The sequence below is a fragment of the Homalodisca vitripennis genome, unplaced genomic scaffold, assembly GCF_021130785.1.
Source record: "Homalodisca vitripennis isolate AUS2020 unplaced genomic scaffold, UT_GWSS_2.1 ScUCBcl_477;HRSCAF=2563, whole genome shotgun sequence".
NCBI classification, from domain to species: Eukaryota; Metazoa; Arthropoda; class Insecta; order Hemiptera; family Cicadellidae; genus Homalodisca; species Homalodisca vitripennis.
Window position 1 is genome coordinate 21,927 of NW_025776599.1, and position 27,200 is coordinate 49,126.

General features: G+C 32.2%; 1 protein-coding gene across 3 annotated transcripts; it reads right to left on the bottom strand.

The window, feature by feature from the left end:
* Positions 1-27,192, bottom strand: LOC124370757 (probable chitinase 10). Of its 3 annotated transcripts, none has more exons than XM_046829057.1 (8): positions 26,891-27,192; positions 3,588-3,776; positions 2,865-3,076; positions 2,562-2,694; positions 1,939-2,069; positions 1,566-1,754; positions 517-633; positions 1-224 (listed from the first exon to the last, which is right to left on the bottom strand). In XM_046829057.1, exons 1-8 carry the CDS (start codon positions 27,054-27,056, stop codon positions 63-65), a joined length of 1,299 nt encoding a protein of 432 aa, XP_046685013.1. In that variant the 5' UTR covers positions 27,057-27,192; the 3' UTR covers positions 1-62. The 3 variants fall into 3 exon arrangements, with proteins under 3 accessions (XP_046685013.1, XP_046685012.1, XP_046685014.1); XM_046829056.1 differs by lacking the exon at positions 26,891-27,192 and adding an exon at positions 15,441-15,805; XM_046829058.1 differs by lacking the exon at positions 26,891-27,192 and adding an exon at positions 13,455-13,628.
* Positions 27,193-27,200: the final 8 nt, after the last annotated feature.

Below are 27,200 nucleotides of genomic sequence, written 5' to 3' on the forward strand. Positions count from 1 at the left end.
CATGATTCAAACACTTTATTCCATTGGTTGTAACAATCTCTGCTGTAATTAATGCTGGAGAATCAGTAACATTGGATTCTTGAGGAATTTAGACATCTCAGCTCTTGGTTCAGAGTAGTCAACAAGGGGTAGCTTCCACATCCACAAGCATCACTGAAGTCATCGTAGTCCAAAGTCCAAAACATAGCTCCTTTTAGATTAAACCACTTATTTATAAGGCAAGACTGAAACACAACAATCAAGTGGTCAACAAGGGGTATGAATCACTGAAGTCATCATATGCCAAAGCCCAAAACATAGCTCCTTTTAAATTAAACCTCTTTTGTATGAGGCAAGACTGAAACATAATAATCAAGTGGTCAACAAGAGGTAGGTTCCATATCTAAAATGTAATTGGGATCAGTATTATAGTCCTAGGCCTAAGACATGCCTCCTCGAAGATTAACACATTTGTTATGGAGTAAATTGAAATATAACATGAAATTATTCAATTTTTGCAATGACAATAATTTTTACCTTTCTGATTATGTCCGTAGGGCTATCATAACTGATGAACTGATTGCCACTCCATGCGTAACTGTCATTTATTGGACTGTAGCCATAGTTGTACCCGCTTTTTATCAGCAGGCAAATCTGAAACAATACAGTTTACATGGATAAATATGGCAGTAACATCTTTATGGAATATTCTGAACACTTTCTAAGTCTGAATAAGTTTTTAATGAGTTAAAATTATCAAAGATAATTTAAAGAGAAAGTTACTAGAGTTAATGATTTTGAAAACGACATTCCCCTTCCTTTCCAAAATGGATACATGGGTTGCACCTCAAAAACCATTTATGACTGTAATTTTGGAAGAGACAATACCAATAACTTTATGACACAGTGGATGAGTTCTTGTCCTGGAGAAACTTTGACAGATATATTTAATTGTAATAATGTAACTTTGTTCATGTAAAATGTAATGTAATTTTTACAGCTTTCAAATCTTAACGACAATGGATAAAGTTATTCTCTCTCTCTCGGTTTTGGAGTGTGTGACCCACTAATTACATGCTGGCATTTGAAACACTTTTTAGATCACAATTCTTTTTTAATTGCTTTGATAACATGATTTAAAAAAAGGATGTGAAAATTATGTAAGCTATAACTGTGTAACTGATTTTCAAGTTGTAATCAACCCAGTGGTTAATTATTTATTAAATGTACTGTCATACAACACACACATAAATAGCAGACTTTGTAAAACTAACTTTTACAGCATTTTTTAAAACAGACTTTTAATACAACTTGTAACAAGATGGGTTTTGTACAGAAACAAAAGAGTTCTAAAAATCTGGTTTTCTAAACCACTCTGACTTTATTAACATAATTGATACTTACAAATTATTTTATTTTCCTCAAATTCATACTGAATGCTGATTTATCACTACTTTTAAACTTTTAAACAAACTGTTCTTTAGTGGAAGAAATAACATTGAATAATAACAGTAGGTACTGACAGTAGTCTTAATTTAACTATCCAATCACTAGTTCTGTGAATGTTTATCAAGGAAGCCAATCACCTCATAGTATGCGAGAGTGCCTGCATTGCTGGTGTAAGTGCCTGCTGTGCCAGGGCCAGAAACCGGTACGCCAAACTGTGCTGGGGAAGTGTCAACCATTGTGAAGGTCTGACCATAGAACGGTATCCCCAACACAATCTTGTCAGCAGGGCATTCCAGCTCATTGATGTAATACTTGATAGTTTCGACCTAACAACAAATTAGGTCATTATCAGTTGCTGGAACTGAAAGTCCTTTCTCTTGGTCTAAATTACAGAATCACGTTCTTGAAATGGTAAGAGGATAACCATAAGGTTTTGATTAGGTTTAATTACAGAATCAAAACCGAACAAATATGATGGAACTTTATAAGGAGAGCTTATTTAGTACTCACCGCACCCCAAGAAGAATTGGTACCACAAGTAGGAGCGTTGGCTCCTGTCTCCCCATCTGCGGAACTGTGGTATTCATATGCCATCACGTTCACCCAGTCAACAATCTGACATAGTTCTTTCATGTTATAACCTGCACATAGTGATTAAAGACTAGTGTGAACACTGGGCCAAGTGATAAGCCCTGGAGTAGTTCACTAATCATCTAGAAACTATTAATTACAATCTGACATTGTTCTTTCATGTTATAACCTGCACATAGTGAGAAAAACACTGGGCCAAGTGATAAGCCCTGGAGTTCACTAATGACCTAATACACTAATTTATTAATTACAATATGACATAGTTCTTTCATGATATAATCAGCTCATAGTGATAAAAAAGTAGTGAAAAAACACTGAACCAAGTGATAAGCCATGGAGAAGTCCACTAATCACCTAAAAAGCTATTTTATTAACTACATACTATTATGTTTATTCAATTATTAGTTTAGTTAAACTAACCTTCTGAAAACCCTACACAACTAAACAGCTTTATATAAACTTACAAAATGCTACAATATGAACAATTCTATTAGTGGTTCAACTTATACATTTAACTAATGAAATAATTTTGTAATTCATACACTCATCGATAAGTTTTTTGCCACCAGCAGTAGCAGCTGTGAGCAAATATTTCTCTTCAAAGGCAGTTTTCAATTCAGACATAAGGCAGTTGAAGTTTTCTGAGTCAGTCGGGAGACCCGCTGTTCTATTGCCCTACAAAATAATACAGTAAATTTATTAAAATAAAGGCGCATTGAAATATTGAAAGCAAAATAAATTAAAATAGTGATGGAAAATGAATTTTAAATAAGTATACATGCAGACGTGATGTTGAGAGTTACATTAAAGAAACATATAGAATAAAAAATATTTTGACCAAATACCTGAGGGCAACCAGGATACTCATAATCCATGTCCAGACCATCAAAGTTGTACTTCTTCATGAAAGTGATGACAGATGCAACAAAAGCTGTTCGTGCTGTGGAGTTACTGAGAAGTCTACTCCACCTGTTGCCTGCCGAGTTGTTCCATCCTCCAATACCGATCAGTACTGTCAGTCCATACTCTTTGAGTGCAGTTACCAATTCAAAGAATTCTGTAAGAGTTGAATGAAGATGAAAGATATGAATGACTCACTCTGCTGGGAACTTTGGAGACAGATTTAAAAGTTCCTGGAATTGTTATCTTTATTCAAATAAAGTAAATTTATCTTCCTGTTGTATACAATACTGATGACTATTAGGTATTATTTCCTTTACTATGTTGAAAGACATAGGTTGATTCTGACAAAATGTTGTGTTTATTCATATATTTGGTTTTCTTTCAGGTGGATGATGTATTATCCAAGGATTGAAAACAATAAAAAGTATCTCAAATTTAATTTCCCAAGCACTGCAATAATTTGATGTTATAACACTGCTCCTAAAATAGCATTCCAAAATATCTGAAACACAGATCTTTGTCAAAAACAACTTGCAGTTTTCAATGGCAGTATCATAATGAACACTAGAAAGTTAGGTGCCTTCATTCACAGGATGAGAAATTTCTCAATAGATGAACCCTAGCTTGAATATAAACGTTTTGATTCTATATTGTAAAATACTCACTATTGTCAATATCTGCCCAAGAGTCAGATGGAACTATGGTCAGAGTTGTTTCATCCAGGGAAGCAAAAGCGTATATGATGTGAGTACATAGGGAGGCAGTTATATTTTCTGGTCTAAACTTCGCTATACCACTTCGATACCAAGCCCAGTTTGTGAAGTAGCACACTACTGATTTTTCTTGTTTACCACCTGGAAAGAAGAAATAGCTTATCAAGAAGATATTTAAGGTAAAACGATTAAGTAGATTGTTCTGGTGAAGAATAATATGACAACTCAAAGTTCAACGCATTAAGTCTCTGAAAAATGTCCTATTAAATAAATTGATTTAAGTCACTCTTCAGAGAATCAAAATCATTTACAATATGGGTGATATATTAAGTACTGGCTCTTCTGTAGGTGATCTTTAGTTTAGCCACGTACAAACAATGTTAAATTTCAAACACTTTTACAACCTTATTTTAGTTGATTTACAGTCACGATTAAAATGCATCCAAACAATTTTTAGTTTTTTCAATATTTTTTATTTGTGATTTAGAAATATTAGAACTTTTTGTGTTTCATTGACAAAACATAAACATCTTACAAGAAACCTGGAAAAACATTTGGATACATATTTATCATGACTTAAAAAATGAGACATATCCCAAATTCTATGACCAAAAATAAGAGTGTAAAAGAGTTTGAAGTTTAACACAGTTCTTTTGAGGTACTAATAGAGAAGATAGGAAAACTCAATAGATGGATAAGAGCCCCCAACCCAAGTACGAGAGAGGCTAGTCAATCCACACCGAGTTCCAGATCTTGTAACAGATACCAATGAACGTAAAGAAAGGGATTAAAATGGTCTTGATGTTGGTACCCCTGCCTGCTGCTGAACCTGTCTTTCTGTATCTGTCCAAAGAGTATGATAGGGACTAGTCCAGAATATTATTCACCTGTTTTACTATAATGTTACAACATGTTTATAACATACATGTTTTATTAACTTCTTCACAACACAAAACAAAATATGACTTTGCTACATTTGTTTATTCAAATAGTTGTCTATTTAATAAAGATAAAGCGATGTGATAATAGCGAATGTGCTTTAATTGTAAAAAATCTACCATATGTAAGTAATATACTGTATATTAAACATTTTTACACTCATATATCCTACACAGAAAGCTTCTAGTATATAGAATATTCTATGTCCTATATATTTTATGCCTTCTTCTCTTCCATATGGCATAACTTCTCATCAACATCTCTCTTTCAATCATCCCTTAACCCTGCCTTTCTGCCTTTTATTGTTTCCTTATCCATATTCCATGATGTATAATTATACCAACACCAGTGTCGAAAAAGTTAATAAAAAACCATCCATTGGGTTGTTTTGTTTCTGGACAAATCTCATTTAGTCACACAGCTGGAATCGAGAGAAAATCTATCAGGATGTAGCTGGAACTCAGGTATAATAGCTGATTAACAGTGCTTAATCTGGAGAGCTCTATAAAGGGACCACTGTGATAACTTTGTTTGTTTGAATTTTAACTGTATATGGTATGTTTGTTTTGGATTACCTTATATTAACAAATAAAAAATTAACATATTTGTTTCATACAATGGTATTCACAATAAATTTACAAGGAATGTAAACATTTTTACATAAGCTATTATATTCATTCACATTCCAAAAATATTCACGTTGATTGGTATTTGGATACAAAAGTATGGAAGTGTTGGTGATTTCAGTGTCAGTTTTGATTTATGATTAGGTGCTGTAATATGTGATTGGGATACCTTTTAAGTGGGTAACTACAGTTTAATAGACACCATAACTCAACACAAGTATCAGGTTTCAATTATCTTTTATCAGTAAAGAAAGTATTAGAAATAAAAATACTTACAGTTTTGGCATTGTCAAAGCACATTTTAAGCACAGTTTTAATTGGAGTTTTTTTTAAAACAATGAAGCACTCTATGAGATGAAAAGTATAATAATGACTTTATTTTTTTATCATATCCAAAGTTACAAGTGAGATATAAGTAAAAATAAAAATTGTCTTAATTAAATATTGGTTGATTAATTAGTGGCTGAACAGGAAGTGAAACACTACTCTGATTCATGTAGTAACTTTGAAACAGGAACAGGCACACTAAATTATTACCAGACAAATGTCAAACAGCTTTAACTTTAAACAGACTGCAGCTGTTATCTTGCCATCCTGAATGGCTCAATAGTCAAGGTCACTGGCAACTTTACTGTTACTGTTTGCCTACTTCCCAGGATTGGGTTCAAACTGAGACTACTTTTTAACAGCAATATTATTTGTGTAGTTCAGATAAAAACACAGTAATTATTTACAGTCACAATATTATTGAGATACATATATTTGCTATATGTGAATAATTGGATAATAACAGTTTATTAATTTATCTTTCCTTTAACTATATTTATTATTAAACTACCAAACTTATCACTGCAAAAAAAAAAAAAAAAAAATATATATATATATAAAAAAATGCCTAAATTTCCCTGTGGAGTTTGTGGGTCGGGGATTACATCATCAGCAGTACTTTGTAATGGTGTGTGTAAATTGTGGTATCATAAAAAATGTACTAGCTTGACCGATGCAGAGTTTAATAAATTGAGTAAAGAAAATTCAAACAACTGGAAATGTTTAAAACTGCATTCATAACTTAAATAATCCCAATTTAAACATCAGTTTGGACAATTTAAAGGAGCAAATTCAGAACCTTGGCAATGAGAGTGATGTTGATATTAATTCCACTCTCACACTCGCTGCTACAGCTGGTACCTTATTAGTAGAAGAAAATGAGAAATTAAAGCAACAAATTTTTCAATTAAAAAATTATGAAACAAAAGTGAATTTAGAAATGGATTGCAAAATACAGGAAATGGAAAATAAAAACAATGTCTTAGCAAAGGAAAAGGAGAGGATGGAAACTGAATTAATTAGTAAAATTAATTTTTTACATGAAAAATCTAAAACTGATGCAGAACTCCAAAGTAATCTTATTTTTGAACTTGAAGAGGATAAGCAAAAATGTACAGATAAATTGAAACGTGCCTTGCAAGAAGTAAAACACCTTAAAATGCTTATAAACAGTGCCGACAAGCAAAAAAGTGAATTGATTTCAGTGCATGAGAATGTATCGAAAGAACTTAATAACTTGAAAACAGAACATAAAATTCTGAAATCGCTTCTAAACTCATCCCAGAAAAAGTGTATACTACCTTCCTCCAGCAATACACAACTAAAAATAAATCAACAAAGCATTGGCAGTCAAACCATAGACAATAGTAGCTACAGTCTTGCTCTCTTGGGGAATGAATGGATAACCGACGATACTATTGAAGTATATTTTAAAATTTTAAACAACTGTGAAATGGAAGCTCTCAATATTGCTTTTCTAGACCCAGGGGTTAGCCATGCCATCAGGAGTTTCACTGATATCAATTTGGTGGTATCTTCGCTAAAAGACAAAAGCTACATTTTTATTCCAGTTAATAATGCAGTAACTGAAGGGGAGGGTTCAGGCACACACTGGAGTCTCTTGTTTTATCTTAGAACTGACAATACTTTCTACTATTTTGATTCAATCAAACAATACAACTTAAAACCAGCCGTAGAAATGTTCAATAAACTAACAAAGTGTGTCTCTTCTGAACAAGCTACTTTTAAAAGCGTTGTTTGTCCCCAGCAGAACAATTCACTTGACTGCGGCATATACATGCTGCTGTTCGTTGACTGGCTGATGAGAGGCATCATTGAAAACAACATCTCAAATTTGATCATAAATAGTTCATCATTGCTACATATACATGAGAGTGACATAATAATGAAGAGGTCATGTCTTGCTTATTTATGGTTTAATAACCAATATCTGAAATTGGATTGCTCTACAGTAAAAGAACTCTTATTTAAATCGTGGGTAAGGGAGTCTCTTTCGGTCCAAAGTGCAGCCAATTGTTTGGCTCCTCTGCGGCTTAATAACAATACTGACTTACTGAGGATGCAGCATGATAACAAATCTACAACCATGGAAGAAACTCATAAAGGAGGTGTGAATGAGGCTCTGCCAATGACAGTTGAGTTTTTACACAGATAGCCATGGGAGAGATCTTCCAGAAATAATCGACACCTGTAGTAAGGGCAAGATTAGAATAAATGGTCTAGTTATACCCGGGGCATCAACTCAGGAAGTTTATAGACAAGCTGAAAGATCTGGCCACCATCCGGTAGTAATAATTGCGGGTACAAATGATGTTACAAATAAAACAACTATGAACATTTACAGTAACTTAGAAAAAGACTTGAAATTGCTAAGTAAAAAGTAAAACTATACTAATAACCACTATACCCCATCGTTACGACCTAGAACTGGGTGATCCTCTTCATGATGAAATATGTTTGGTAAACAGCTATATAAGAGAACTTGCAGTGAGGATGAACAGAGTAGTTGTCATTGATCTTGAAGAGCTGAAAAGGTTTCACTTTACTCGACATGGCCTGCACCTTAATTATCGAGGTAAAAGAAAGTTGGCTTATATGTTAATAAATTCTCTTAGTAATGCTCATTTATATCCTGATGGGGAATTACCAAATAATAAAACAGGTGACAAAGACGATCCTTTTAAATCAATGAAGGGAGATTGCCAGATAGATGTAATTAAATCTGACATGAAACAATTAATTAAAACAAACTTAAACAAGGATCTCTGGGCTTTTGCCCACTGCATTTCTGGAGACCTTGATCATGAAAGAAATATGAGTGCTGGGGTGGCAACAGTTTTTAAAAATCTAATTGGTAAACCACCATCTCTCCAGAGTAAATATCTAACCCATCAAAAAATTCCAAATGGAGCGAACTTCTACGGTTTAGTCACAAAACCACATTATAATAGTAAACCACATATATCAGATTACAACACTGCATTCATAAATTTCACAGAAGACTTTAAAAGAAGGGGTTTAAAGAAATTAATATGCTCCCCCATGGGTTGTGTTCGGGATAATATTCCATTAGACATCTTTGCTGCCAATATAGTGAACTTTCAGCAGACCACAGGAGCTTCTATTTCAATCATCATACGTAATGAAAATTCAAACCGACAACTGTGGAATGGACTATCAGTCACTGACTTTGCAGAGAATCTTCGTCACAAAATTTACTCTCTTTGGTCACAGCAAAGAAAATCCATCACTTTCTCCGAGGTTCCTAAGGTTGCATTGATGTTGTCACCGGTGGTGTGTTGTGTGGAGGGGGGTGTGAAAAAGTTAGTATGGGGGATAGTGAAGTGATAAGTGATGTTTTAGGTTCAGAAAAAAAAAACTCTAGTATTAGCCCTAAGCAACTGGAATCTTTTTCTACTAGCAGGACAAGCCAACCTAAGAATAACTTAATGTCAAGCTTAATTAAGACTGTGGACATAGAGAATAAGAGCTCAAGTTTTTTAGATCTAACGGTGTTCCCACCATTAACATAAATAATAACTGCATCAATTCTAACAGACATAGAAAATTAGGCACTAGTCATACATCTAAAAATAATAATAATACAGGGAATATGTTAACAAATGACTTAATTGTCTTCCATCAAAACATCCAACATTTGGAATCTAGAATTGACGCATTAATTATTATATTACAGGAAATAAATCCTGATGTAGTAGTTCTAACAGAACACAAACTAAACGAAAATATAATAAATAAAATTAAAATACCTGGCTATTCTTGCATAAACTGGTATGTAAGAAATTCTTGTCAGGGGGGAGGGGTTTTAATACTAGTATCAGAGAAATTAAGTAGTGTGAAAAAAATTTCTTTTAATGCTATAAACACTTTAAATCAAGATAAAGTTTTTGAGTCATGTGCTATAGAAATTAAGATAGACCAGACAAAATTTATTGTAGCTGGACTTTATAGAACACCCTCTGAGAAAATAGACATTTTTCTTGAAAAATTAAACACATTTTTGGCAGAAATTTGTAAAATAAACAAAAATGTTTTAATAGGTGGGGATATTAATGTGGATGTTTTGAGGGAGGGCAGAAAGAAAACAGACTTTGTTAGTCTTATCAATATGCATGGGTTTCAATATACTATAAAAATACCTACTAGAATAACAGAAACATGTGAATCTGCTATTGATAATTTCATCACAAACCTAGACGAAAATTCTTTTGAAGTGGAATGTTTGATAACAGCTCTATCGGACCATGATGCACAACTTTTTAAAATAGTAAACATAAATAATAAAAGAGGTCATAATACAAAAAATACAAGTAAGTAATGGGCAGGAAGTATGGAAAAGATAAAATTGACTTGTTTAAAGACGACTTGGAGAAACAAGACTGGACCGAACTTTACCAAAGTTCTGGTGAAGATAAGTTTCTTTATTTTTACAACTTGCTCAAATATTATTTTGATTTGCATTTCCCTCTGACTAAAATTACAAAAGGAAACCAAAATAAAAAGTGGGTGGATGATGAAATTGTTAATGAGCATGATAAGCTTATTGACATGCATCAGCAGTATAGGAAAGATAAGAGTAATATAAATCTAAAAGAAAATATGAAAGCACATAAGAAATATCTCAAAAAAACAATTTTATGTAAAAAGAAAAAACATTTTGATTTAAAAATAAAAAAGTCCACTAATGTTAACAAAACAATTTGGAATATCATTAATAGTGAAACAAAAAATAAAAAAGAAAAGCAGTCACCTAATAACATTGTACTTAAAAAGGATGATATTCTTATAGAGGATCCATACAAAGTTGCAAATATTTTTAATAATAATTTTGTTGAAATGGTTGATACTCATGTTATCCCTAATCTAAGTAAAAATGATGTTCAAACAGAGGATTCGATACAGCAAGTAACGGAATCCAGATTTATTTGTAATACAATTGATGATAAGACTCTACATACGATAATTGATTCAATAAAACCTAAGTGGTCAGCAGGGTATGATGACATACCCATGAAAATTGTTAAGGAAGCGAAATTACCACTAATTAAACCTCTTTTACATGTAATTAATGCATCACTCATAACTGGAATATATCCTTCTCAATTAAAGGTTTCAAAAGTAATACCAGTACATAAAAAAGGGGATTGTACTGATCCTCTTAACTACAGACCATTGTCTATTCAACCGTCATTATCTAAAATATTTGAAAAGTGTGTGCTGATTCAATTAGTTGACTATTTTGAAAACAATAAACTACTTGACATTGATCAACATGGATACAGGAAAAATAGATCCACATTAACAGCATTAAGAAATTATATTGAACACATTTTAGAGAACTTAGATGAGGGATACAACATTGTTGGCGCCTTCCTAGATTTGACCAAAGCATTTGACAGTGTTGATCATAAAATATTACTAGAAAAATTAAAAAGCTATGGTATCATTGGTAAAGAACTTAGCTGGATTAAGTCGTACTTGGAAGGCCGTCAACAGTTTGTTAATGTTAAGTATTTAAATAAAAATAATCAGCATGATGTTAGGTCTCATACAAAAAATGTGACCTACTCTGTCCCACAGGGGTCAATATTAGGCCCTTTCCTGTTTTTGTGCTACTTGGGGGGTTTACCTAATTATCTGTATGATATAATTGATAATAGTAAAATTTGTTTGTATGCGGATGATATAAGCTTGTGCATTGCCGATATGGAATTAGGTACAACTAAAAAGAAATGTAACAAATCAGTTTCATTGTTAAAAAGTTATTTAAATAACAGAAATCTTTTACTCAATGATAATAAAACTACTTTTATACAGTTTACTTGCAAAAATGTTGAATCAAACAAAATTAATATGAAAAACCTGGATAAAGAAACTAAATTTTTAGGGCTACATTTAGATAGTACACTTAATTGGAACATTCATGTACAAAAAATATGTAACAAATTAGGTTCAGGAATTTTTGCACTAAGAAGGCTAGCACCTTTTTGTAATAAACAAACCTTGAAATCAGTGTACTATGCCATGGTTCATTCACATATCGCATACGGGATTGAAGTGTATGGGGGAACAAGTGCTGTAAACCTGAATAAAATTTTACGTCTACAAAAGGAGGCAATTAGGGTGATTCTAAAACTCAAAAAAAGATGAGTCATGTAAGTTACATTTTAAAGAGCTCGAGTTTATGACTGTATACAGCCTCTATATATATAGAACAGTATTATATGTAAAAAATAATGAGACTAAATTACCACGACAACTACATGTTCATGATTATAATACTAGGAACAAAAATAACTTTGTAATAAAACAACATAATAAAGAAAAATTTAAGCAAAGCCCAACTTATATGGGAATCAAGTTTATGGGGAACCTGCCAGGTAGCATCAGGAATGAAAACAATAGTGTTAGATTCAGAAATAAATTAAAACAGTTTTTAATTGATTTGTCATGTTATAACTTTGAAGAGTTTTACTCCCAGAGCCTTGTATTTTGATTTTGATTTCTGAAGTCTAGTGGAATTAATTATAATTTGGTAATAAAATTAATTTAAATAATATTAAACCTATTTTTAACTATGTTAAGATTTTTAAAATAATTGACATTAAAAGGATTGTATGTATGTACAACTAATATAACATCACCTTAAATATTTATTTATTAAGAATGACGCATTCATGTACATTTTATGTATGTCTTGAATAAAGATATTAATGATTGATTGATTGATTGATTGATTTTAAATATTACAACTTCCTCCCAAACTATTTAAGAAGCACACCACTAAAATCTTTCAAATATGAATTGAAGGGTTTACTACAAGCAAACCCTTTGTATACGGTTGATGAATTTTTCACCCTAGATTTTATACGGTTTTAAATCAATTTTTAACCCATTCTATTCATAGTTACTTGTTTATTCTATTTTTTTTCTATTTCTATTTATTCTATGTGTATAATTGTATTGTAAATTTTGCGGGAGTACTTTAGATAAGTTTTGAATTATGATATACTGGCATCAAAGGTAAATTTGTTTAGGATAGAAGTTAGCATCAACTGCTAATATAAAAACACAATTTATACTCAAAAGTAACAGATTTATAAGTAACCACTGTAAAACTGACCCAAAAAAGTCTTTATCATAAAACTGGTTTTAGATCTTAAAACAAGTAACACCTACTGTATGGTATAAATACTATTACATGTATCAAACATTGTGTTTAGAAGAAAGAAAGATGTTCCATTATTGAAAAACCTTTTGACAAAGAAAACTCTTTCTTGCTCAGAAAAGTGTCTAAAAGAAGAAAGGCTATTATTCTTGAACTTAATTTCTTTTTCAAGTTTTCTTCAATGCAGAATAGATTTTGTATTTGAGTTAGAAATAAAAGAGTTTTTTTTTTTATACAAACTTGAGAGAGATTTATCCGTGAACTTCCACACAAGCCAACCACCAGCTTGCCACAGACCAGTGACCCTTGTACACTAGACCGCAAATATCCATAACGTAAGGTGTGGGACTGAAACCTGTTATTCTACAATCTGATTCTACTGGTAATAGGTTTGTGTGTAGTGTCAAGTCATAAGATCTTGAAGTGTTAGTTAGTATTGTCTCAAAAGTATCACATTGTATAAGGCAGACGCCTTAGGGCGTACCTACTGGCAGTAGGAGTACTCAAGGTCATTCAGTAGAGAGCCACAGTGAAGGTGTTTGTTAACTACTTATGTGACAACTACATTTATCAATATATCATCCTCTCAATAAGCCAAGTACACGGAACAATCATTTGAGCAAAATCTGCGATCAATTTGAATGATAACTTACATGTAAAAATACAAGCATCACAGCTTTTTGTCAGTTTTACCAACATTTCCTTAGTGATACTCACATGCTCGTAGACAATATGTGCAGAGATCTGTGCGACAGTTCTGACAAGCATGGCAGGGAGGGTGACAGCAATGGTTACAATCACTGATGCCAGTAAAATTTCCAAACCCATCCTCATTGAACATTGACTACATCGGATACCCAACTAGGATGCGAAAGGCTCCCAATTGGGATAACCACGTCAGTTGTAGTGACAGTGAAAAATAGTAGCTTTCAGTGAACAAGTAGTACAGATGTTATTTGATTAGTTGATTAATAGGCTATAATTTGGGTACTGTTTGCTCAAATATGGAAGACGGCACACATTTCAATCATTACTGAACTGACGTACGTCACTGTTCCTTTTTTGATGTCATCATGTACTTTCATTCTGACTTTCCAGAATGATTCCAAATCACCGTTTATGTTGACATCTTTTTGCTGAATTTACATGTCAACTAAGTATACAAGTTATATATAACAAGGCTTGAAGAGACTCCTTAAATTGGATTATTGTTTTCAAATCCTACCTTGATTTAATATCAAACAAACAAAAGAAAACATACATTTTTATACTAATTGGATAAACATCAGATCTGTTCTTATCACGGCCTGGTCAGAATCCTTGGTAGCTGAGCAATTAGCGTCTCAACTTATTACCTCAGGGACCCGGGTTCGAATCCTGGTTTGAGCACAGTATTTTGCATGTTAGAAAATAACTATCTGAGCTCAGCTTGAAGTATATTCTACACGGTTCTGAAGTAGTTTCAAATCATCCATTCACAAAAAGAATTACACACACATATCTATATATGTATATACACAACTACAACTGACTAGATTATGGAGAAAAGAGCTCAAATAATGAAATAAATAAATAAACCTTGAAAAGTGAGTATACCAACACACCGAAATGTATGACAATGAGATGAAAATTCTGATTAGATGTTTAAACTTACTATAACTAATATTTGATCACTTTATATGTTGAATATAAAACTAGGCTTAGTCTTGCCTTAACTTGCTTTGCAATTTTAAGTGATTCATGCCAGGCGACTTCTACACTATTCTTAGTTTTGCAATGTAGAAGCATTTCTGGTTTGAATGAATTATATTTCTGGTGCCATAGATGAGTTTGCTTTGTTAACCCAATCTAGAATACATATAAATTCATGTGTTTGAGAAGCCTACTTTGGTAAAACAAAAACATCCAAGGGGTGGATTGAAAAATGCCAACTTCTAGCTGTCTACTAATCTACTATAGTTCCCAATCTGTCAACAAAGTTTATTGCGCACCAAAGTTCTGCTAGTAGGGCCTGCCTACCCGTGCTTCTACGAGATTTAACAGTTTCTTTCCAATGCTGAAATCAAACTTATCACCTGGCTGTGAGGTTCCAAATAGAATTATTTTCATAACCTCAAGCGTCTCACAATCCAAAATAATGAGTTTAACAATCTCCTCCGACTGATTACATACTCTATACCTAGGGTCTTCAGTAGTGAGTCCTAAGGTGTGCAATTATTTCCTGAATTTACTGTACTCAGAAATAAGCAGTTCTGTACCCAAAGGTATTTGTTCAGCTTCATCAGCGAGTTAATGAACTGGATGTTAGTGCCTTTAATGAGCTTCTTACCAAATGATTGTTCAGAGTAACTCTGCCACAGATGACAGTGCTTATCTTGGAACTAATTCCTAATGGCCTAGTAAGCTCTTGCCTTGCTTATATCACAAGCCGGTTCAGGTCCAAGACAGTGCTTCTTTGAGCCATTTTTCCCAAATAAGTCTGAGTGGCCTACTTTGGTCAAAAAACTTCTAATCTGAAGTGTAAGAGTGAAAAATACTTCCAACTGTATCTAGTATTCAAAAGATAAACTTTTGTGCTGTCTTTCCCCTGTTTTTCAAACCATTTCAAGATAATATGCAAACAAATGTACATGGACATCCTCCACTCAGACAAGAATTTAGCAGACCTGCTCGATTTACTAAAATTAATTTTCTTATATATACCATGGTTTTCTTTACTGCTTGAAGTAGAAGATGAATCGGAGTCTTCTTCACTATTTGAGCTTGAATCTTCATCTCCATCTTCATCTGAACTGCAGTCTTCTTCACTGTTTGAGCTTGAATCATCATCATCTTCATCTGAACTGGAGTCTTCTTCACTGTTTGAATCTTCATCTGGATTGTAATCTTCTTCACTATTTGAATGTGAAGACCAGTCAGAATCACCAAGATCCGCTGGCTTTACAAGGTAAGCAACAAGTAACAAAAGTAAAACGGATTTGAACATGTCTTTTTTGGGACTGAATGTAAGTTACTTAAGAAATATTTCAAAAGGGGAATAATACTGTTAGTTCCGAAACCACTTAAGATACAAGATGAATACTAATGTGACTAATATGAAGTACGAGGAGCCAATTAATCATATAATGTGAATATGTCACCAATTGGTCACCCCCTGACAGCCATGATGAAAAGTGTTTAAAAGTGGAACTGTCATCATAAATTTTATATTCACTTCTACGCCTAAATGTGTAACACTTTAACTGATGTTTTTGTATGTTTAATAAAAACTGTGTATATAGTTTGTATTCATGCAATACATATAATGTCATACTATAGTAGCATGTTTAAAAAGTTAATTTGTATATAGAGTAGTTTGATTAATTGATTCAGAGAACTCAGTGTGCTTATAATAAAGTCAAATAAATAATTAATTCTTCATCCAGAATCTATATTTACACATATGAATGAACAGTATTTATATATGAGTAATAAAAAATTTTAACATTAACATCTATAACATTAAAAATCAGGTAAATTGCTATAACAAATAAAATAATTAAAGCTATTAAATAGTTTTAAACTATATAAAGATTATAAATTAAAAGTTAAATAGTTATACACTTAGACTAGTTCAATATTGAAAATTGACATTTACGAGTAATACGTTTTATCTGTAAAATTGTTTCTAGTTTTATCTAAATTATCTGCACACAATTATTAGAAAAAACATTATGAAACACAATGAAAACTCTTCATTTCTGTAAAAAATATTTTTCTTTAAATGTTTTGATACATTCACAATGCATTTGAAGACAAAACCTTTACTCGGGTCACTTGTTGTGATTTTATTAGAGCATTTTATTGTGTTGTATACAAAAAAGTTATGATAGTTTTATTTATGTAAGTGTGGTAAAAAGGTTTTGTTGTTTTTTATAGATACTCATTTATTTTCTTCGTAAACTTCTATGTTCATAGGATTAAATCATATAACTAAATTATGTAAAACATTTTTGTCTATTTTTTATATTATAAAAAATGGTTTTAGCATATTTTAAATGTTGGTATATATTTTATTTTAAAATTAAATACAAAATGAATTAAAAAAGTAATTGGATTGGTATCGCATTCTGTTATATCGTACATATTGTTCATTCCTGTAGGTTCAGTTACTAAATAATACTATCGTGAAATGTTACATTGGTCACGGAATACCATTTGCTGATAGGCATGAAAGAAGCAGTTGACAACTCCATCATGATATTACTGCAGTTCAAACATCACAGCTTGTCCAGAAATTGTTGGCTAAGCTTTAACTTTACAGAGGTCAACCAGGCTCTCACACACCTGATATTCCTCCTTGTAACTTTTTTTTTCAGAAAAATAAAACATCAGTTGAAAGGACACTGATTTTAAGATATAGCAGAGATACAACACAGTGCGTTACAGGCAGCAACTTCTCAAGGTTTTAAAAAGTGACTTCAAATCCTATTTTGAGCAATGGAAAAGGCACTGAGTTATGTATATGACATCAGGAAGAAATTACTTAGAGGGATTATAAGTCTCAAAGCCTTAAGTCAAACCCTTCTCTTTCAACCCTTTGAATGCCAAGCACTTTTGAGGTGGTGGTGCTGTCAGAGCCAACCATTTATGACAGGTCACTTCTCTCGGTGCTACGCACTCTTTTGGTGTTTTTTATTATGTAGAGGAGAAAGAAGGCTATAACATAATATTTATTTAAATGGTGAAACATGTTAACATTTTTAAAATAAAAAGAACAAAAAAATTAAATTTAAAAAAACTTTGGAATAGGTACACAAATTGTAATTTTATGATCTTGATTTATTTGTAAACAATTTTTTATTGTGCCTTATGTACAATGGAACAAACATACCAAATTTAGAAAAATAAGCATCTGTATAACTGGTTTTAATTTTTTTTATAACTGAGTTTGATTTTTGTATATTTGGTATTTGTGTAGTGTTTCACAAAACAATTCACAAGTAACTTAGATGAAAAACGTAAAACCAATATGGATACAAAAAAATGAAAAACTAACAAACTTCCATAGTTTTTACATACTAATGATATTTTTTATTGTGTTTATACATCTACAGCAACTTTTGTGATGTGTCTGAAGAAGACAGCCTCGCTGTCGAAAGGCCTCACAAATCAATAAAAAAGTCTTAAATATTGGTTTTTACGTTTTTCATCTAAGTTAAAAGTGACCAATATAAGCTCCATCTACAGCAATTCACAAGTAGTCCAAAAACAAACATAATGGGATAATTTTTATTTTACTGAATGTAGGGAGGGGAGAAGTACCACGTAACTTATAATATTTATTTTAATGATAAAATCTGTTAACATTTTTAAATAAAAAAGTGACAAAATATACTAATACATTTTGTATGCAACTTTATTATTGTTCCCTATGTAAGTACGAACAAGTATAACTTATAAAGTTAGCAGCTAATGTTTGTACAGAGATGCAACAAAAGGCATGAAATGCCTCAACATAGACAAAAAAATGAAAAACTAACAAACTTCCATAGTTTTTACATACTAATGATATTTTTTATTGTGTTTATACATCTACAGTTTTGAATGGACAAAGAATGACAAACACATGTTTAAGTATTATTGTTTGTTTATAATTGAGCAGCTTTGGTTGATACATTTGCACAGGACATGTACATGCATGAACATAGATATACAAACTTAAAGTCAAATATTTACAAAACCACGTTGTTTTGTTACTTACTTTGGCTATCCATTTATGGTTTTTGTTAGAACTCTCAATCCAAAAATTTCATTGAATAAATATAAAAATTTGACTCTGATGTATCAGAGGTTTGCCGCCAAAGGGATAAACACTATTTTATAAACTACTGATTACTTTTTAATTCTACAACAATAATAATAGAGATAATAATAACTATATATATTAGAATAATGAATAGTCAACTAGAACCCTTTAAAATTTTTTTTTATTTCCAGAACGTGTTTTGGTATTAAATCATATGTCAAATCTTGTTAGACAATCATAAATAATGAGAATCATACTTCTAGAAGCGGAACTATTGGATTTCCAATGATCCTGTACTATTTCACTTTAATTCATGATTTAATTTTTAAGAATAGAGAATTAGGTGTAATTCTTAATTAGGGTGCTAACATATAAAAACAAGATTTTCATCATTATTTGTTGTATATAAAACATAACTGTGTTGTTTAATTGGCTACAAATATTAAAAGAAAACCTATAATAATTTGTTGAAGTCATGATTTACGGCAGTTAACCTATTGCATCCACATAATTCTATAACTTTTAAAAATTTCATAGGAGTTAATATTTTACGTAGAAACTTCAGAGTAGCATCACTGAAAAGGTCCATTTCTGGAGCAACTATGGTCAATTGAGTAGCTTACTGAAGAAGCAAATGAGAAGTTTACTGAGAATACAAACTTGCTTTGAAGTCAGGCTGATGAACTTAAGTCCTTCAGAGAAGATTTTGAACGACTACAGGCTGAGAATTTATTATTAAAAACTAAGTGTGAAGATCTGGAGCGACGTCTAATTGACTGTGAGCAATACTCAAGAAAAAATTTGTATTGAAATTCAAGGAATCCCGGCTGAACCAAACGAAGATGTGCTTAGTGTAGTGAAAAAGGTCGGTGATGCACTAAATATTAAAATTTAAAACTCTACGATTGATGCCTGTCACAGACTTGGAAAGAAACAGCACAATAATGGACCGCCTGGCATTATTGTAAAATTCGTAAGGAGACTGGATGCAGAGGAAGTGCTAAGAAAACGGCGTGTAAAGAGAGATTTGTCGACACACCACATGAACATGCCATCGGATACCACAGTCCACATTAATGAATCACTATGTCCAACAATGAGGATCCTACATGCCCGGGTTCGAGAGTTAAAGCGTGAAAGAGGCTTGAAGTATGTCTGGGTGCAAGGTGGAAATATTTTTGTTAGAAAGGAGGAAAACGCTCCAGTGATAGTGATTGGTTACCAGGCTGACCTTGAAAAGTAACAAATTTAAAAAGGTAGGCCTAGTCTTTATATGTTTTCCTTAATATTAGATCAATTTTTTTTAGGTTGTGGTATTTATGTTGTAAATTTTTGTTATGTATATATGGATGAGGAGCTTAAATTGGTTCAAAGTGCAATGCTATTAGTGTCAGGTGTATTTTTTATTCTCTGTAGTAGGCCTACTGTAATATTGTATCATGTTTTAGCTTTTATGTATGTGGATAAAAATTTATGAACGTGTCAAATCTGAAAGATGTATTTAATAGTAGTAAAAAAAATTGTTTAATTATTGCGAATCAAAATATCAGAAGTCTAAGATGTATGAGGGGGTACCCAAAAGTAACCGGAATTGTATTGCTGGCAGCTGGCAGCGTGTAGTACACATTCCTGCCGCTAGGCGTGTGTCGCGCAACCCATTGCGAGCTCAGTGACCCCAGTTCCGTTGTCCTAGTGCATTCTGTTCGTTCGTAGTGACTGTTTTCGCTAATCCTGTTTTGTTCTTGTTTCGTTTTTTGTCATGGCAACTTTAAGTGAACAACGTGCAGCTGTGAAATTTTGTTTTTTACTTGGTAAAAATGCTGCAGAAACTATTTTAATGTTGAATACAGCTTACAAAGATGATGCTATGGGGAAAACTCAGGTCTACGAGTGGTTCGCTCGATTTAAAAATGGCGACATGTCGATTGAAGACAAACCTCGTTCTGGACGTCCATCAACCTCTCGAACGGATAAAAATGTTGAGAAAATTCGTGAACTTGTGCTCTTCGACCGTCGACAGACAATTGAGGAACTATCAGAGAGTAGTGGGTTAACTTGGAGCTCGGTTCAGTGAATTTTAACAGGATATTTAGGACTGAAAAGGGTTGCTGCCAAATTTGTTCCTCGACTTCTGACTGACCATCAAAAGGCACATCGAGTTGAAACTTGCCGCCTTATGAAAGAACATCTCGAAAATGATCCCGATTTTCTGGAAAAGGTAATTACTGGTGATGAGTCATGGTGCTATGGTTATGACCCAGAAACGAAGCAACAGTCAAGCCAATGGAAGTCGCCATCTTCACCTCGTCCAAAAAAATGTCGGCAAGTCAAATCAAACATCAAAACCATGTTGATTTGCTTTTTTGATGCTAAAGGCATTGTTCATTCTGAGTTTGTTCCTCCAGGTCAGACTGTCAACCAAACATTTTATTTGGAGATTTTAAGAAGATTGCGCAACAGTGTTCGCCAGAAAAGACCCGATTTGTGGCAGACTGGAGACTGGTTCTTCCACCACGACAACGCACCGGCACACACAGCCTTCTCAGTTAGGCAGTTTTTTAGCCAAAAACGGCATGGTTCCGCTGCCCCATGCACCTTACTCGCCTGACCTCGCTCCATGCGACTTTTTTTTTATTTCCACACATGAAAAGAGGCTTGAAAGGTCAACGATTTGACAGCGTTGAAGAGGTTAAGAAAAAAACGAAGCTCGAGCTTGCAGCCATTTCTAAAGATGACTACAAAAAATGTTTTGATCAATGGAAATATCGTTGGGACAAGTGTATTAGTTGTAATGGAGATTATTTTGAAGGAGATAAGGTCGTATTGTAAAAAATTTGATAATATATAATTTTTATAAAATAATTCCGGTTTTTTTTTTGTACCCCCTCGTAATTTTAATAAATTTGTTAGTGAGCTGTCTGTGTGTGAAAGAATTCCTGACTTGATTGTTCTGACTGAAATATGGATAACTAGCAGTGAAACAAGTTTTTATCAGATAAATAATTATAAATTAGTAACAAATTGTAATGATGATAGTAAGGGGAAAGGAGTAGCTGTTTATTGTCATTTAAAAATTATAACAATAATGGATGTTTTTATTGAAAAATTTAATACTGCTGATGTTATTTGAATTGATTTCGAAGCAATAAATTATAAATTTAATATTCTTGTACTGTACAGATATAACCAGTTTAAAAAATTGGATTTTATAGATGAATTAAAATCTTACTTAGAAAATAACCAAACTTTTAAAAGTGCAAGAAATTGTATAATTGCTGGTGACATGAATATTAATCTTTTGGTTAATGATATTATAACTGATAAGTATAAGTTGTGCCTAGCAAGTAATGGTTTCAGCTCCTTTATAAAAGGATACCAACTAGGATTGCAGGTGCAGGTTTTACATTTCTGGACCACATGTTCGTCAGGGTAAAGGATATCAGTCTTGATATGATTGGATCAGTAGTTATTGATGCTCAGATAACAGATCACTGTATGTCTGTTGTCTGGTTTCAGGCACAATTGAAGGAGCAAACTTCTGAATGTCTCTACTCATTTATTGATTATAATAAATTAAATAATTTACTTGAAGGGCAGGATTGGTCAACATTGTTTTGTTCACGTGACACCAATTATGTGTTTGATCTATTTACATCTACTTTGTGTGGGCTTATTGAATAAAGTAAAACTATTTATAATAGAGAAATTAAAGTTAAAAAACTAAAATGCTGGAATACTGAGTCAATATGTAATCAAATAAACAAAAGAAATCAACTGTATAAAAAATGCAAACTTCACCCTCATAATGTTAAGCTTTATAACTACTATGTAGAATATAGGAACAAGTTAAATTCAGAGATAAGAGAACTTAAACATGATTATTATAGAAAGTTGTTTAAGGACTGTGCAGGAGATGCTAAGAAAACTTGGTCAGTAATAAACAATGTTACAGGTATAAATAGTAATAAAAATGATACAAATTTGTATTTGAATGTGAATAATGTTCTAATTAAAGATAAGCTACAGATTGCAAATGCCTTTAATAACTATTTCATTTCTGTTGTTGATATGTTAAATCAGCACGAAAAAAAAACATGACAGCTTTTATAACCTGGAAGCAGGAAAAGTGTTTAATAGTAATCTACAGGGGCAGTCTATGTTTGTTGATTATGTGCCTGAAGAGGAAGTGGTTAGTCTAATTCACAATCTAAAAAGTAATACTACAGGGGTTGATGGAATAAGTTCTGTGCTTGTTAAAAACATTTGCTCAAACATAAAAAAAATTCTTGCATTTATTATAAATTGATCTGTCTACAGGAGTTTTCCCTGATGCATTAAAAACAGCCATAGCATGAAATACTATTGTAGCATGAAATATTATAAAGACCTTTGTTTTAAGGTTTAGTAAATTATGATGATTTTTATATAAACTTTTCATAACTCTCTAGACACCAGAAAAAGTTTTATTGCACTAAAAAATGTCCTTCACCTTGATATGAAAAGTTGTGAAGGACTCTCCAAGTTAAAACATGTATTTATGACCAAATATATATAATTAATATTAATTATACAGATTATAGTTACATTGTGATTCCTATCTTTAAAAAATGGGGAAAGCAAGACTGCAGTAATTATCGTCCAATTTCGTTGTTAAGCACCTTTTCAAAAATTTTTGAGAAAGCTCTTAAAAAAAAAGAGTGTTAAGGTTTCTGGAAAAAACAAGTTTCTTTAGCAAAAATCAATTTGGTTTCCAAGCGGGTATAAGCACAGAGACTGCATTATTGCATTTTATGAATAATGTTACAAATAACATCAATTTGGGTCAAAAGGTTAGTTGTTTATTTTTGGACATAAAGAAAGCGTTTGATTGTGTGAAGCATGATGTACTGTTAGATAAATTATGTAAGTATGGTTTCCGGGGTAAAATACATGATTGGTTTAAAAGTTATCTCCAAAACAGATTGCAATGTGTAAAAATTCAAAATTTTACTAGTAATATTAGTGTGCTAAAAAATGGGGTGCCACAGGGTTCTGTTTTGGGTCCAATTTTGTTTTTAATATTTATTAACGATTTGTGTGATGGGAAGTTTAGAGGGCATGTTACTTCATTTGCTGATGATACAGCTCTTATGTATGTTGCTAGGAATTTGAATCAAATTGAGTTGGATATGAATTATGATTTAGCGTCTCTAAAATGGTGGTTTACTGAAAACAAATTACTACTAAGCCCTGAGAAAACTGTGTATATAAATTTCTCTCTTGTAGGAGCAAAGTCAGATTGTTTTAGTATAACTTACCCTTGCATTGATTGTTTGGGTAGGTCAAGTAAATGTAACAAAAACTGTGTAAACATTGTTGATTGTGAGTATATTAAATATTTGGGGCTATATGTAGACAGAAGATTAAATTGGAGTATACAAATTAAAAATTTAAAAAATAAACTAAATAATGTTATAAGAACTATGTATATTTTGAGAGATCTGTCCTCCAGATATTTTAAGATCTGTTTACTTCTCGTTAGCACAAAGTAGGTTAGAGTATGCATTGGTATGCTGGGGTGGAACTTACATCAGCAACCTTATGCCACTGATAATCCAGCAAACATATCTAATAGAGTTATGACAAGAAAAAAAGTTTCTGACCATTCATGGCCATTGTATCTTAGCTTGAGAATTCTACCATTAAGACATCTTTTTGTTTTTAAAGTTATGGCAGCATTTTACAAGCACAGTGGTAATTCCCCAAAAAATTTGAATATGTTAAGAAATAAATTAAGAAGTAGGAAAAATATTTATGTCCCTAGACCATTCATAACCTTTTACAAAAAGAATTATATGTTTATTGCACCAAAAATGTACAATTTGCTACCATATGATTTAAAAAGTGCAAGAAGTTTTAACAAATTTAAGAAGGGCATTTTAAAATGGCTGTTTACCATAAGCAATATAGAAGATCTGCTGAATTAAATATAACTTCTTAGGTGATAAAATTATTATTTATTGTTTTTTGGTCATTGTATCTGTTATATAAATTGTTTGTATTGTATTGTTACGTAAATTGTATTTATCTATTTGTGTCTAGTTTGAGTTTTACAAAGACAAATTGCTATTTAAGACTGCACTGATTATATCTAAAGAGTATAATACTTACTCTTACTCCCATGGCCATCGATACCCTAGGTGGTATTTGGCCTCGCCAACCAGCTGCCTCCATCTCTCCCTGTCTTCACAATCCCCCTGACCCGCTCTCAATTTCCGCAAGTCCTTCTCCACCTGGTCCTTCCAGCGATTTTTGGGTCTACCTCGAAGTCTTCTTCCAACTGGATTGTGTTTCCAAACCTCTTTAATCAATTTATCATCCTCCCTCCTCATCACATGGCCTGCCCACCAAAGTCTCTTGCTCTTTGCTTCTCCTACAACGTCTGGAGATTGAAACATCTCTCTGATTTCTTGGTTGTGCCTGATTCTCCATCCATCTCCATCTCTAATAGGTCCAAAAATTTTCCTCAAAATTTTATTCTCGAATGTAACCAATCTCTTTTCTGCCTGTTTATCTATAATCCATGTCTCTGCTCCATAGAGAAGAACTGGTCTTATAACAGTCTTATATATTCTTAATTTTGTTTTGTAAGACAGTAATTTTGATTTTAAAATATTATTTAATGCGTACATGCTTCTATTTGCCAAATTTATTCTATTTTGGATTTCTATTAGTTCATTACTCTTTGAATTAACTATTGCTCCGAGGTATTTGAATCTTTCAACCTGTTCGAATTTATGGTTCAGTATTTCCAAATCTTCTCTACCATTATTTCCTCGCCTAAAATAAATCAACTTTGTCTTAGCGTTTATTAATTTCTAGTCCTATTGACCGGGTTTTGAATATTAATATTCCTGTCATCTCCATCAGTTCATCTCTGTCATTGGAAACTAACACCATGTCATTTGCAAATGCCAGTGCGGTATTATGGTATAATACTTTTTAATTATGGACTGGGAGGAAGCCATAATTAAAGAGTATAATACCATTATTTAATTCTGATGACAGCAGATTATGCTATTAAATATGAAGGAACCTCATAACAGGCTTGCCTTTGAGGCCCTATTGTTTTCCCTTTGTGTGGGTAAATTTTTGGTATAAAATGGAATTATTGTAAGCTATGTATTGTTTATACCTACATTTTAGGAAAATAAATTATTCTTGATTCTTGAGTATATTTATGTAGGGGTTATAGTTTTAATGTAACAAATTTTTGAAATTATATGTTTATTTGGATAACTACAAACAAACAAAAGTTTCAGTATTCAGAAAACCGATGAATCTTATTTCATTTTCACATATGTTATAACACTTTTTTTTTAGTCATGTTAATTACACAAAATGAAAGCCTATGATCTGTAATGTTTTTTAATTACCTTTATAATTTTTATTGGTTACCAGTCATTATGGCACAGCTGTAACTGACTCAGTCAGTTCGGGTTATTTATTGTTTGGTGCGGATGTTGAAGTTGTAATAAAACAGTAATATATCACTTTCTTTTGTTATGACACGTAATTTGAAGTGTGAAATCATATTGTTTAACATACAAAACAAAACTCTATATAAACTTTATGATGTTGTTCCATGGAACATGAGGAGCTAAAAGCTAGATGCAATCTCTTTTTGTTTACTGGCTGTCTCTTAGTTTGGTTTTTATTTTTCATTTCAAAAACCACTAAAGATATAAAACTGAAATTTGGTACAATTATTTTTCTTATAGTCTCAAATCATGAGAAAAATTAATATTTCATATATATTTTTATTACAATTTTTATTTTAATATTATATAATATCTTATTGTTTCAAGATGACAGATGGTTAAGTATTTAGCACTGTAATAAAATTATAAAAATGTTTACAGAATAAAAAAGTTGCTACACCTAATTATATAGATTTCAACACTTAGAGCATAAAGATTGATCAATAAATAATGCAGATATTAGCTTTTAATAGTTGTAATGCAAGGTTAACGATCACGTGAACATACAAGCAATAAAAATATTGCTGTGCATTTCAGCTCAATTGTTGTTTCAACATTTTTTGTTGCTATATAAATTGTTATTTTTAAGATTTTAAACATTAGCTAAAAATTAAGTTGTGAAATGGCAACTTTATTTACCACCCACATTTTTTGAATAGTCAAACATTTGTATTGGGCTATTCTTATCTATTTTTTAAGCGTACCTATTATTTACTGATTGATTTATGGCGTTACCATCGGTTGACAGCAAGTTTGATGTTTCTTATCTGGTGAATAAACTATTTGCTCATTCTTTCCACAAATACAATTACAAATAACAGGATCGCAAATACTGTAATACTTACTGCATTTTTGGTTTGCACAATTTTTAAAATGTACTTTTCCCGATATTCCATGATTCTCTTCACTGTCTTCCTCACTGCTTGAACTTGAAGATGAACTGGAGTCTTCAAGAGCAGCTGGTTTTAGGAGGAACGCAACAAGAAACAAAAGTAAAACGTACTTATACATGTCTCTTTCGGGACTGAGCACGGCACAAGTGTATTTTACTAATATTTAATCAGGTGGACAGCACCAACTGTTGATTTGGAAACCACTGCCAATACACAGTGTGAATACCTAACTAGGTATGAAGAATGAAAATCACAAGTGAAT

Excerpts from the sequence above, each read along its gene's own strand:
- LOC124370757 (XM_046829056.1), bottom strand. The coding sequence starts at position 15,723 with ATGTTCAAATCCGTTTTACTTTTGTTACTTGTTGCTTACCTTGTAAAG. Across the intron at positions 1,755-1,938 it reads CCAATTCTTCTTGGGGTGCG|GTCGAAACTATCAAGTATTA; the intron begins GTGAGTACTAAA and ends ATTTGTTGTTAG. Across the intron at positions 225-516 it reads CTACGGACATAATCAGAAAG|TCTTGCCTTATAAATAAGTG; the intron begins GTAAAAATTATT and ends GTTGTGTTTCAG.